Below are 12658 nucleotides of genomic sequence, written 5' to 3' on the forward strand. Positions count from 1 at the left end.
GCTATGAGACAAGGGCAGACCCTGAGCACTATGGGCAATCAATGGGCATCCACTGAGATTCAAAGCGGCTCCTGGGATCCCCTGATCATCTCACTGCTGCCTATCTTCCAGATTTGGTGAACTAGTGAAGCCCCAGGGCCTTCATGCCCCATCTTCAGCTGCTAAGGGTTTACCAAGAAAGCAGACAGATTGTGCATCCTTCAAACAGCTATGTGAAGGGCAAGATCATTGCCCATTGCCCTGTTCATAATTTTATTCCTCTCTTGCAGAGGTGGTCTCACACTGCCTAACTTGCTTCAGTCAGAACAAGGCAGGTTTGCTTTAAACAGCAAATCTTTCGCAACCGCTTCATTTTGACTGAAACGGGGCCAAAGCACTCAGAGACACAGATCCCAGCTCTCTTACAGCAGGCATGAAAAGGTGGTAATTTCCAGCAGCTGGATGGCACCAAAACAAAGCACACAAACCAGCAGGTAGGCAGGGAACTATGTCTTTCTATCAACCAAGACCACTTCTTGTTTTCTCTAATTTAAAGCAGTGACTAGTTCAGCCCTTTACTGAATGGGTGGGATAGTGTTTTATGAGTACTCTTTACCTGTGCCCCAGGCTCAGTTAAAACCCAGGAACTCAGGACATCACCTACTGTGTTTTTTTTCTACTCCCAACAAACATACTATGTGTGACTACCTACTTTTTAAAAGATGTTGAGCCTCAATCCCACTTTAATCCTGGTGGGCTTGTGAATCTCTACCTTCTCAGAAAAAATAAACTGTTTACTTAAATGTCTGAAAGCTTGACCAAAGCCTGAAAATTTTGCCCACAATCCTTTCGCATCTGCCAACTAAGCCAAAGACATGTGGTGGTGTCTCCTTACCAGGATGGTACATACATACTCCGACAGTTGCCTGAGGCATTGGAGAATATGGGAATAAAGTGGCCAAGTTAGATAGAAAGATATGGAGATGGAATAACAAGTCTAAAATAAAAAGAGAATATCTGTTCAGATGCATTTGCTTACTGAAGCAACAAAGACATCACCAATCATTTCAACAGAGTCCCACTCAGATACACGACTCGCCAGTGCGATCTGAAACATTGAATGGCACTGAAGAATTTCCTTAATTCGGTAAAAGACCATTTTGAGTTTTCTTTCACTCAATAATTTTGGTTCCATATCTGAAAGGGGCTTTTCATATTGCTGTGGGAAAAAAAAATACAAAAATAGATTTAAACAAACAAAAAAAGAGGTCTTCTACAAGCAGAAAAAAAAACAACTTATGTAACAGTATACACACACAAGATGTCTAAATATTTGGCTTGAAGCATCTGCAGCAAAATCTATGTGAGTCATACTACAGATTCCTTAAGGACGTGATTATTTTTCAAATTTCCAAATTATAAAATACAAAAGATATTAAAGTACCTCCAGGATTCTTTTAAGAGCATCCACGTAATTCTTCTCACTGTCAACTACAGAGCCCAAAATATACCTTCTCACAACCTGTTGAAGAAATAAAGATTTCTCTGAAGCTCTAATGAGGTAACACATTCATTATAGCTGGGAATGCTGACAACAAAATTCTCACATTAATAAAACACAAGAAGCATACAACAATTTCAATACTGAAACTGCAATAAAATAACACTGTAACTCCTCAAAAGTAATTAGATTTACTATTGCTCTAAAATTATATATATCTAAAATTATATATATTTAAAGAATATATATATGTTTATACATAATCTTTAAAATATATACTCTATATAGATATAGATACAATAACTATAATCTTTGCTGACTGTTGCAATTCTAAGTTTTACTTTGGAAACTTGTCTTTTAATTTTAGATGTATAAATTTAGGCATTAATATAGATAATGATAGGTATAGGATGATGTTGGTTACTTCAGTGAATTGCTGCAACAAAATAGGTGACCAGTTTTCAAAATCAGCTTTCAAGATTAATTTTCTTTCTTTAATATGTTTTATAAGTTTACTAGGAGTAACCTGAAGGACAAACAAGCAAATATTATCTTTTTAAGGTAAAGCCATATAAACTGTACCACTGAGAAAATACCTAAGTCAGCATTCTGTTTTGGGCATTACCATGCATAAGTGAAAATCCCCTCATCTATATTCACATGCATTGACAGAGTTGTAACAGCTTCAGGAAATCCTACCATATTTCATGTTTACAAACTACAGGCTATTTATCATACCTCCTTCTCCACCTCCTGCTTCTGTAATTCAGCTGAAATGCACTTTGTATGCACGTGCAGGTGACATAACAGGAAGGACCGGGGAACTGATCTGGTTTAAAATTTAAACTTCTTACTGTTATTAGACTTCTTGCTGGTTTTAAGGATTTGTTTTCACCCAAATCCATTTCCTAATGCAGCTCATCCCAGGGCTTTCAAAAGCATGACTCTGAGGGAGAAGACAGCACAAGGGCAGGATCAAACCATTCCCTACTACAAGGGAAGGCAAAACTGCCTCTCGCTATTTCAAGCCAGCCTAAATGACCATGAAACTCAAATCTCAGACTTGCTTCTCTCTGCTCCCGATCCCCATGGCCTCCTGCCTCCTCCACCACGGCTGTCTTTAATTCTCCACACTTGTATTTTGCATTATGAAGTTAAGTGGAGATTATGCGAGAATTTTCTTTCAAGTTCTGGCATTTCAAAGGAAGACTTAAAAATTATCTGAGGCCTTGCTTAAAGATATATATGGTAAAATTAGTTATGTCTAATTTGTATTTAGAATGGATTTAGCAGTGACTTATTCGGTATAATGTATCAGCTGCTCTGGTAAAGGATACTAACTCTACTTTTAGTCACAGTTCATTCCTCTGAACAGAATAAATATCTGTAGAAAATGTTTTTTTCAGGCTCCCTAATAGACAAAATAGATACTTAATAGCACCTACAGGTTATTGCAATTGACACACATAACTTACAAGAGGCTTGCAGGCAAGTCTTGTATTTATATTCACATTTTTTCTAGTAACAGTAGCATACAAACATAAACAATGTAATAATTCAGGTCCCAGTATTAAAACAAAGCAAAAGCTATTCACGACTGAGACCCAGCTCAGGACATCGTATTTAAACAGGCACCAGGTTTGAAACAAAAGCTATCATGCCACCTGCTGTTTCAAAGAAGCACATTCATAAAGTCAGCTCCTTTGTGGCAGAGGGGTCCGGGTTGGAAGGGGACCCTGGACCCGGCCAGGCGCGATGCCCAGGGCTGCCGCGCAGTTCTGCCAGCCCCCAGCCCCTGCCGTGGCTCAGGGTTACTCCACCCCAGAGCCAGGACTCGTGTTTGGCTTCTGTTGAGCTGCTCGAGTTTTTCTGTTAACCTCAGCCCATCTGAGCAGCAGCCTCACCCTCCCACATATGGCCTGCTGTAGCCCTCTGATTAGGTGTCGGCTCCAGATGTGCACTGCATCTGGTATCCAGATCATTAATAAAGGCATTAAACACCACGGGCCCTGTATCTGCTCCTGGGGGACCATCACTAACTCTGGTCACCCACTGGACTTTGTACCATGGAGTACAAACTTCTGAGCATGGTGTCCTCGCCTGATTTCCACCCACCTTCTGGTTTAGCCATATAAATTGTCTCTCACCTATATGGCTACAAGGACACTGCAGGAGATTGATGAAAGCCTTGCTAAAGCAGAGATAAATGACACCCTCTGCTCTCCTCTGTCCACAAGCCAGTCATCTCAAAGAGACTTAAGGTGGTCAGGCACAAATGGACACTGGTCCATCTATGCTGACTGTTTCCAATCACCCCCCTGTCCTCCCAAACCCAGAAATAGTTCCCAGGAACATTTGGCTCCATCACCTTCGCAGGTATTGAGGTGAGGCCAGTCTGGATCCTCCTTGTTCTTCTTGAGAATGAGAGTGTGACATTTACTTTTTTCCAGTCTTCTGATCACCGTGATCTTAGATGTTAGAGAAAGGCCTTACCCTCAGCACCCTTAAATCTATCCCGTCTGGTCCCACAGACACCTGTATGTCCAGCTGCCCTCAGCACCCCCTAACTGCAGGTAATGCTTCACTCCAGCAGGACCTGACCATAGGCTGAGGGACTTCAGAGGGTTGAGGACACACCTCACCAAGTAAAAGCTGAGACAAAGGTGACACCACGTACCTAGCTCTTTTCAGTGCCCTTTGTCACCAGGTACCTGCCCCATCAAGCAGCAGACCTGTATTTTTCTTAGCCTTCCTTTTGCTGCCAAAGTACATCTAAGAAACTTTTCATTGTCTGCCTTCACCCCTCACTAGCTCCAGATGAACTTTGGCTTTCCTAACTCTATTCCAGCCCACTCGGTCAGCTCCTCCCGAGTAGAGAAGCAACATACATCATGACCTACACAATTACTAGTTTGCTCCAAACTAAGAGCACTCTATTTTTCCAAAAGAGGGTACATTTATTTTTAACTACCTACAAAAAAACACCCACCCAGTGAAACTCTCAAATTTAGAAAGAAGGAAAAGAGCGCATTCAGATTGATGCTGAGGTCTTACATTATAATGAAATCTTACAGTAACATAACACAGTTTGGTAGTTGTGTTGTTACAAGATTAGCACTTCACTATGCTAAACACATTAGAAAAATAAACCTCACCAAGCAAATAAAAAAGAAAACAAAAAAACCACAACAAAACATATAGCACTCTCCTCAGTTGCCCCCTAATTTGTTTTTTTGCTCATTTTCTGAAGGTACTGACCAACTCATGGCTCGACACCACAAGAAGCTAAAAATTCTCATATAGTTATTACTTGTCATAACAATACAGTAACATGAACCCACAGGATTTATTTTCAGCCAAAATTTCTAACTGATGCTGATTTCAGTGTTTTTTGAAGTGGTTTCCACAGTGACAATAGAGTTTGAGGCAGAGAACTGCAAAATATACTCTTCTATAGACTTGGCTTTATTGGGGACAAGTTTTTTTTCATCAGGGGAAAACTTAACATTCAGACAGCATACAGGATATTCTCTACATTTAAAATAGAAATCCTGGAGTAGCTGGAGCAATGTCTTCTGATTCAATAAAAATGTTTAAACTCTTTTCTTTTTCACTCGAAACCACTGTATTTAGTTTAAGTGTTCAGGTAACGAAACAATATAATTATTATAGATTATTTTATAACTCAACACAGCATTTTGCATCTCTGGCTGAATTCAGGACTGATGCAAACATTTGCACACATACCAATTTTCAAAAACTACTTATTCAGTTCTGAATTAGACGTCCACTTAATTTATGTTAAACACTAGTATGTTTGAAGAGCACAGCACCTGGGAGCCATTGACATAGAGCTGAAGGGGAAGAAAAAGAAGCAAATGACAATATTTCCAAAAGCCTACTACCTGCTGCTGTGATAATCCTTCAGGCATAGGAGTCATAATTGCTTCTGTATGCATACAGTCCACATCAATAAATAAATTTAGCTCCTCTTCTTCCAGACATGACGATCTGTGATCTAAAAATAATTGAATAACCAAAATGCCAACTTTTACATGTAGATTGAAAGAAGGGAAAAAAAAAAAAAAAAAAAAAAAAAAAAAAACAAAAAAACCCCAAACAAAGATCCCATCATCCAAACACAGTAATTACACAGCGGTCTTCTTTTCACCTACCAAAGAAATTTCCCACTTCTGTATCACCCACTCCTGTATCAACTGTGAAATCACATAAATACCACAACCGACTGGCACTCTAATACAGAACATCTTTCAAAGGTATCTTAAAATCCTAAAACACAGCACGAGACAGCTAAAGCGTCTTTTGCTTGACCTCTACTCTCTCTTCACAGCCAGGAGAACAGAGCTGCCCAGAGTACAGGACAACTAGGGTTAAAACACTGCAGCTCCATGGCCAGCAGTTTTGAAATAAATGACTTCTGAGAAGAAATTAAACACACCCATAATATGATCCAGCTTAAAAAATTCCATACACCCTTCAATAACTGAACAAAAATAAGTAGCCAAATATACCAAAATGTTGGTTTTCATCAGAAATGAGAGTAAGGGATTCTGTATTGCTTCCTGTATATTAATTTTATGCAAAAAGCACCACCAAAGTACAGTGATAGGTGGCAGTACTCAGCCAGCCAAACACACAGACACGGGCAAAGCACAGATAAAGAAAGAACAGTATGTGAAACTGTCTTAGAACAAAAAGGGAAGTAAGAGAAGCAGAACTGTTGGCTGGGAGGAATTTGAGTTTATTTGACAAATTTGTCACTAGGTCCCTGCTGATGTGGTAAGTGGCTTAGGGATTAAACTGTCCACAGATATCCTGTGTTCTCTACCTAACATCTAAGTAAGGGAAAATGCTGAGGTCTACTGTAACACTGCCCTGCTGAAGCAGATCATTTTCTCCTGTGAGACAGCAAGAAGTTGAGGATACATTTTTGATAACTAAAGTTTGTGGAAATAACTTCCTATTTTCTGTCTATGAATTGGGTAAATGCAGAAGCAGTTAGAGGCCATGACAGGCATGTAAGATGTGTCCTGGTCCTTACAGATAGCATGCAGCTTTATATTAGCTCACTCACTAAAAATGTCTTGTTCTAGTCTTGTGGCTTTAGCTTCCTAAAATTGTAGTTTTATAAGCTCTGAAGTCACAGCCATTCAATTAGTTGGGCAGAAACTTGAGCAGAAAGACATACTACCTCTCAAACTTATCCTGCAGAAGAAATAAGGTTGTATTCAGTTACTAACCCCTGCTTCTTGAAAAAATTAACTGTGGACTGCTGCTGCTGAGGCTCATGATAGAGGGCTGACATTTGTTCCTAACTAGAGAAAGAACACAAATACTTTTAGCTTTCTGATTTTAGACCACCTTCTGTTTTCCCAATCCAAACTCAACTTTCATCAAAAATCATGAAACTGATAAAGCAGAACAATCTCTTCCCCTACCTCCACTCTTAAGCATGGAAAGTGTTTGTTATCCCTTGGCCACAACATACTTTTAAAATAGTCAACTATCACTCCACTGAAAAACATGTCATAACAGCAGACATTCCTGACATTCAGGAGTTACTCGGAGGGAATTGGACAGACTTAGTAACTTAATATAACTACCATATACCAATACCTAGATAGCATCTATGACAGTGTTTGGGGAGATTTTTTGTTGTTGTTGTTGTTGTTGTTGTTTTTAAGTGGACCCTTCTCTGCAGTCCTCAGGTTTCTCATGTCACTCAGATTCTTGCCCCAAACCCAAAACTACTCAAGATGCATTGACCATACTGTCATCTGAACTGGATATAATACCATACTTTATTAATATAAAGCTGATTTCATGCATCTAGTACTCAGCTCCCAGTATAAAAATCTGCTAGACCATTCACTTACTTTCTCAGAAATTACTAGAGAGACTAACAAAGACGGTATAATTAGCACATACCTTGAGAAATAAAAGATTTTGTTCTAATGAAAGAACGACCCTTTTTCACAGCTGCTTTTGTCTTTTCAAGCCCATCTTTGGTACCTTCTCTAGCAGCTCTCATAAGCTTTTGCATCTGTAACATAAAAAATATAGTCTACATGTTCAGTGAATAGTAGGAACACATTTGAGCATGCCATGCAGAACACTTTAGATCAAAATATCTTTAGAAAGAACACTGTCAAGTAGTTTAGGCTATAAATATAGCCCAAAGTCAAAGAAATAAATAGTAAGCACACAGATCCATTAAAGCTCAGATCTGAGCACCTGTACTTTTTCTTAATAAAATCAAACCTGGAGAAAGGGATTTATTTCATGGTAATATTGTATGCAAGCCTAAAACAGCAGAAATGCTTAAAAGTCTTCTGCATCAAACATCTGAACTCAAAATAGTCTCAAATGCTCGGCTTTACATTGTACAACAAATAAATGCTATGGACAGGTCGTTACTGGCCAGGGCTCTTGTCCATCTTCCAATGTCCCACTCTCTGCCAAAGCATTTCTGACCTAAAGATAATGTCCTAGGCTCAGCTCTATATTAACTATAATCTCAAACAAACACTGTTTTTCAGAAAATGTTGCAACTAATATTATTTCATTAACTGAAGAAATAAGTTGGTTTAATTAAGAATTACATCATTTTATCGTACATTACATCAGCAAAAAGAAATTTATAAAAAAAAAAAATAAAGGAAAAAAGTGTTGTTTTGCTAGGAAATGTTTATTAAAAATACTGCTTTGTACTTTTGCTTTACCAAAATGCCACCACGGCAATAAGTCCCCACTACTGTCAGAGCTGTGCTGACGTCACCAGAGACATCAGAACACAAAGCTGTCTTGCAGCAATCAGGCAATTTCTCAGTTTGAGCCGAAGCTTTTAGCAAAAACCCAGCCTTTTCATACTGGCTCCATTCAGAATGGAGAGCAGAGAGATTCTGACTCGGGCAATTTGATCCCATGTGGCTGGAGAGCCAGGGTCAGGCTAGCCCTCTGGAGCTCACCCAGGCCTCGGCGCGGCGCCGGGGCTGTACGCCTGGCTCACACTGTAGGATAAGGGCACCAGTCAGTGGGGAAGGACAATGCCCTATCTCATCTGAAACTGTTACCATTAAAAATAAGCATGCAAAAAGTTCCTTGACGAAGTACTTTTAAGACAAACTGCATAATAATAATCCAGCACATTTAGAATTCATTTCATACAAATTATTGTCTGCTTTTTCAAGTTATTATTAAAATACAACATTGTCTGTGTTGGAAAAGCAATCATTTAAACATAGCTAGTTACAAAAATCAACTACACTACCTTCAGCTCATGTTTTTGCTTTAGTTGCTGAATCTCTACTGCTCCCACAGTGTTTGCCATCAAATCTTTCATCTTTTTTTCATAATGCTCCTTTAAACGCGTTAGGTCATGAGAAAGCTACAGTGTATAAAAAGACACAATCTTTTCAAAAAGCCTGCAGTGCAAACTTCATGCTAAAGTACTTGCGTATATCATGCATGTTGCCCCATCTGCCTCCTGATACATAGACAATGGAGGGAAAATTATCATTTAGGGAAGCTCCAACCTGACAAGTGGATCATCCCTCCTGTGCATTGCTGACCTTCCTGAAACTCAGCCAGGTGACTTTCTGCTACCCTAGCAACTATATAGAGGGGCAAAGTCACTGAGGCTAAGCTAACATGTATTAACTATATTGTGCACATCTCGCAAACTGTATGGAAACAACACATCAGCTTTAACCATGAGCATCATTCGTTGGAGAGCAAACCCTAGCAAGTATATTTTTTACTATCCTTCAAAACAGTGAATTGAAGAATTCTCAAAGGCTGAAGAACCTGTGGACGTTCCTGGTGCCTGAGAAGATGGAGACTGACTGTGCCAGCAAGCTGGGTAAGGAGACACTGACAGGGGAAGATACACAGTCTTGTAATTTCCACGTGCATCTATCATAGCCTCATTGTGTGGAGCATGTGTGTCACCATCTCATACATGAATATATCCATTTGCAAGGTAAGGAAACTATTGCAGAGAAATGCTCTGGAATACTAATTAACATTCATTAAACATATTGAAGAAGCCAGATAAGAGAGTTTCAAATATAACCAGAAAAAAAAAGAAAATATTTGGTGCACCTTATAATAGAAGTCCAGTGGAAAAACCCTCAGCTTGATGTCAACACAGTTATTTGGCAAGAGATGAAAGCACCAGGAAAGAGGAGGCCTACTGGGTTGAAAACAAAGGGACAGGTCGAGCATATAGCTCCACTAGGCTCGCTCAGGATGCAATTACCTCCAACATGATGATTCTGGCATTGCAGCAGTATAATTAAGAAGAGCATCTGGTTCACAGACTAGAAATATTTAATATCACAAAAACTTTCCCATCTTTAAATAAATAAATAAGTAAAATAATCAGGAGTCATCATGAAAAAGTGACTTTGACAGAAGTCATACTATCATTTAACAGTAAAAATCCCACCTCCAACCTCCTCATACTTTTCAACGGACACTAAAAATAAGCAAGGCAAGTCCGTCATAGGCTCTGAAAGGCTATAGAAGGAGATGTGCTGGGAAAATAGTCTAACATCCATCACAAGACCTGAGGAGAAGTGAGAATTAGTGCAAGGAATGGATACAGAGAAAAGTTATAAAGTAGAGTGGTTTCTGCCTGTGCTGAAGTGTCAGTGCAGGGAGGGCTAGGGTTTTTTTTTGTTTTGGTTGGTTGGTTAGGGTTTTTTTTTGTTCTGGGTTTGTTGCCTTTTTTTTTTTTTTTTCCAGCAATCTTAAATTTTCTGTCTTTCCTTATTCTCTGCAAAATCCCTTCTCTAGTTTCCTGACTTCTCCATCTCCCAGTTACCTACCCAGGTGCAGCAGCCTCTCCGACTTCTCCATCAATCAACTAATGTGTGCCTAGGCTTCTCATCCCCATCCTTACAAAGCAATCCTCAAACCTTTTTGCCACAGGCCTGGAGAAGCCAGCTGCAGGGCAGTAGCCCGAAGCACGCTTCTTCCCTCCCACCACTCCTTGGTCTTTTGCTCAGACACTCTGTGCCTGATCCTGACACCGTCACTCTCAATCAACTGCCAACAGTTTCCTGTGACAGATCAACATATAAGTGTTTTAAAAATTATTTTAAACCTTTCTTTGTGCACGTGTGTAAATAGATTCCTATGACTATGGTCAAATCTGAAGCTACAGATAACAGGAAAAGATTAAAAAACAAAAACAAAACAAAAAAAAAAAAAAAAAAACAAAAGCAAACAAACAAAAAACATAAACAAAACCAAACCAGCAGCCCTGTTAAGACTTACACACTCACATGCAAAGTCCTTTCCTAGTTTCTTCCAAAGGTATTAAAAAAAAACAAAACAAAAAAAAAAAAAAAAAAAAAAAAAAACAGCCAAACTGTTTTCTTCAGTCTAATTTAAAAACTCCCCAGAAAAAACCAGCTGCAATAGCTTAAACTTGTTCTACTCAGGACAAAACCAGAGGATGAGCACTCAGCTTACAAAGTGCTGATTTCTGTGGACTCAAGTCTTGCAGTTAATTGCTCGCTGCCCGATTTCCAAAGGGTGGACAGCAAGGATGGAGGTGGGGGGAGAGCAGACAATGTGCACTGGAGGGAAACAGATGACAGTGAGGCTTTTATTCTCATCAAGATAAGAAACCTGCAAAATGAGAATAAGGGTCCCATGAGAGAACACCCTGGCCACTATCCATACATCCTCCAGCCTCGGGGTGCTGGCACAGCCAACAGTACCCAGCTGTGGAGCAGCTCCTGGGTGTCTATCCCTATCCAGCACACCCTGGGGGGCTCTCAGGATTTTGCAGTGAACCCAGGCACTGAGCCCAGCCCTGCCTGTCCCCACTGTGCCCTGCACCTCCGTCCTCCAAGTGCTGAGAGCAGGGAACCTGCAGCGGGAGGCTGCCCAGGTCCCAAGGCAAGTCTTCCCTCTCACAGAAAGGGCACGAGGGCAGAAGGAGAGGAGCCAAAGCAGTGAGAGCACGGGGGTCTGGGGCTGCTCCTGGTGTGCGATCAGATAGATGCAGCGAGGGCAGGCACCCATGCTGTCAGTGTCTCCCTGCCTCCTGTGGCACGGGTGTAGCCAAAGATACTAGACCAGGGATGTGTCACAGGTGGATCACCTTAATTATGCCATCTCCCTTCTCTCCTTAATAAATGGTACAGACTTCTATTTGATCACAAAAACCTTACATTTTGGGGATTTTTTCTAAGCTCAGTCACCTTCAAACAACCAAAGTGATATAGATCTAAGACAGAAAGGTAAGGAACACTGGTGAACACTCGTGTAACTTTTGAGCACCTGAAGGATCCCAAAACTTCAAGTCTTGCCAGGCTTACCCCTATTTGTTCTTCACAGTTTTTTTTTCCCACATTCATTTACCACTTACACTAATCCAGCAGTTGCAAAAGAAGAAAAGGTGAGGAACTGCCCACAAGCAAAAATAATCTCATTTTTAATTTCACTTTTATCCAATTTGAGTTTTTTCTTTTTTAAAGAGCTTCTGTTTAATATTTTTATCTTTTCTTTTCACTGTTACATTTTGTTGTGGACTGTCACCACAGTGATTCACATCTCCTTTAAAAAGATGCTGTTGGCATTTGAAATTGGATTGAGGAGAAGGGAAATACAGGTGAGAAAGACAAGTGTTAGAAATAAGGATAATCTCAGCGACGGAGCAGCACTGTGGGATACATACATGTCTCTTGTGGTTGCCTCGCAAAAAGGAGCTGGGAATTCCATTTTTACACTCAGAATCACTCTGTTCTTCATAGCTTTCAAACTCACTGGAACTCCACCCATATTCCAGCGAGCTGTTTCCACCATCTTCACCATTTTCAACATCATCATAAATCATTTCCTCTGCAAAAATTAAACAAAAATTTAAAAAGCTACACTGAAATTTCTGTTTGTTTAAACACCAAAAAACTCATTCAGGATGTACTACAAAGAACTATACAGACTTTTGTATGCACATTTTTTAATGTGAATTAAATCCACATTCAAACAGCCGAAGTGGGTTGTCTTTGTTGAAAGAGAGTACTAAAAGAGGATAGTGTTATGGGTACACACCAAAATCCTCTTAAAAACATGCCTTTCTCAAACTACATGGTTATGTCCAAATCCCACAACATGTTTTAGAAGAAATTCAAAGGAAGTTCC

General features: G+C 39.8%; 1 protein-coding gene across 5 annotated transcripts in view; it reads right to left on the bottom strand.

The window, feature by feature from the left end:
- ARHGEF10 (Rho guanine nucleotide exchange factor 10) overlaps window positions 1–12658 on the bottom strand; it is a 119973-nt gene that overhangs the window by 66094 nt on the left and 41221 nt on the right. For 4 of the 5 annotated variants that reach the window (XM_033009942.2, XM_033009940.2, XM_033009938.2 and 1 more), the window contains 6 exons: window positions 12195–12358; window positions 8772–8888; window positions 7430–7544; window positions 5386–5498; window positions 1424–1501; window positions 1019–1198 (listed from right to left, as the gene is read on the bottom strand). In XM_033009942.2, coding sequence (XP_032865833.2) covers window positions 1019–1198; window positions 1424–1501; window positions 5386–5498; window positions 7430–7544; window positions 8772–8888; window positions 12195–12358 — 767 coding nt within the window. The remainder of the gene's footprint in view (window positions 1–1018; window positions 1199–1423; window positions 1502–5385; window positions 5499–7429; window positions 7545–8771; window positions 8889–12194; window positions 12359–12658) is intronic. The other variant, XM_033009941.2, reaches the window with a different exon arrangement.

The sequence above is a fragment of the Tyto alba genome, unplaced genomic scaffold (assembly GCF_018691265.1).
Source record: "Tyto alba isolate M040663 unplaced genomic scaffold, T.alba_DEE_v4.0 Super-Scaffold_40, whole genome shotgun sequence".
NCBI classification, from domain to species: Eukaryota; Metazoa; Chordata; class Aves; order Strigiformes; family Tytonidae; genus Tyto; species Tyto alba.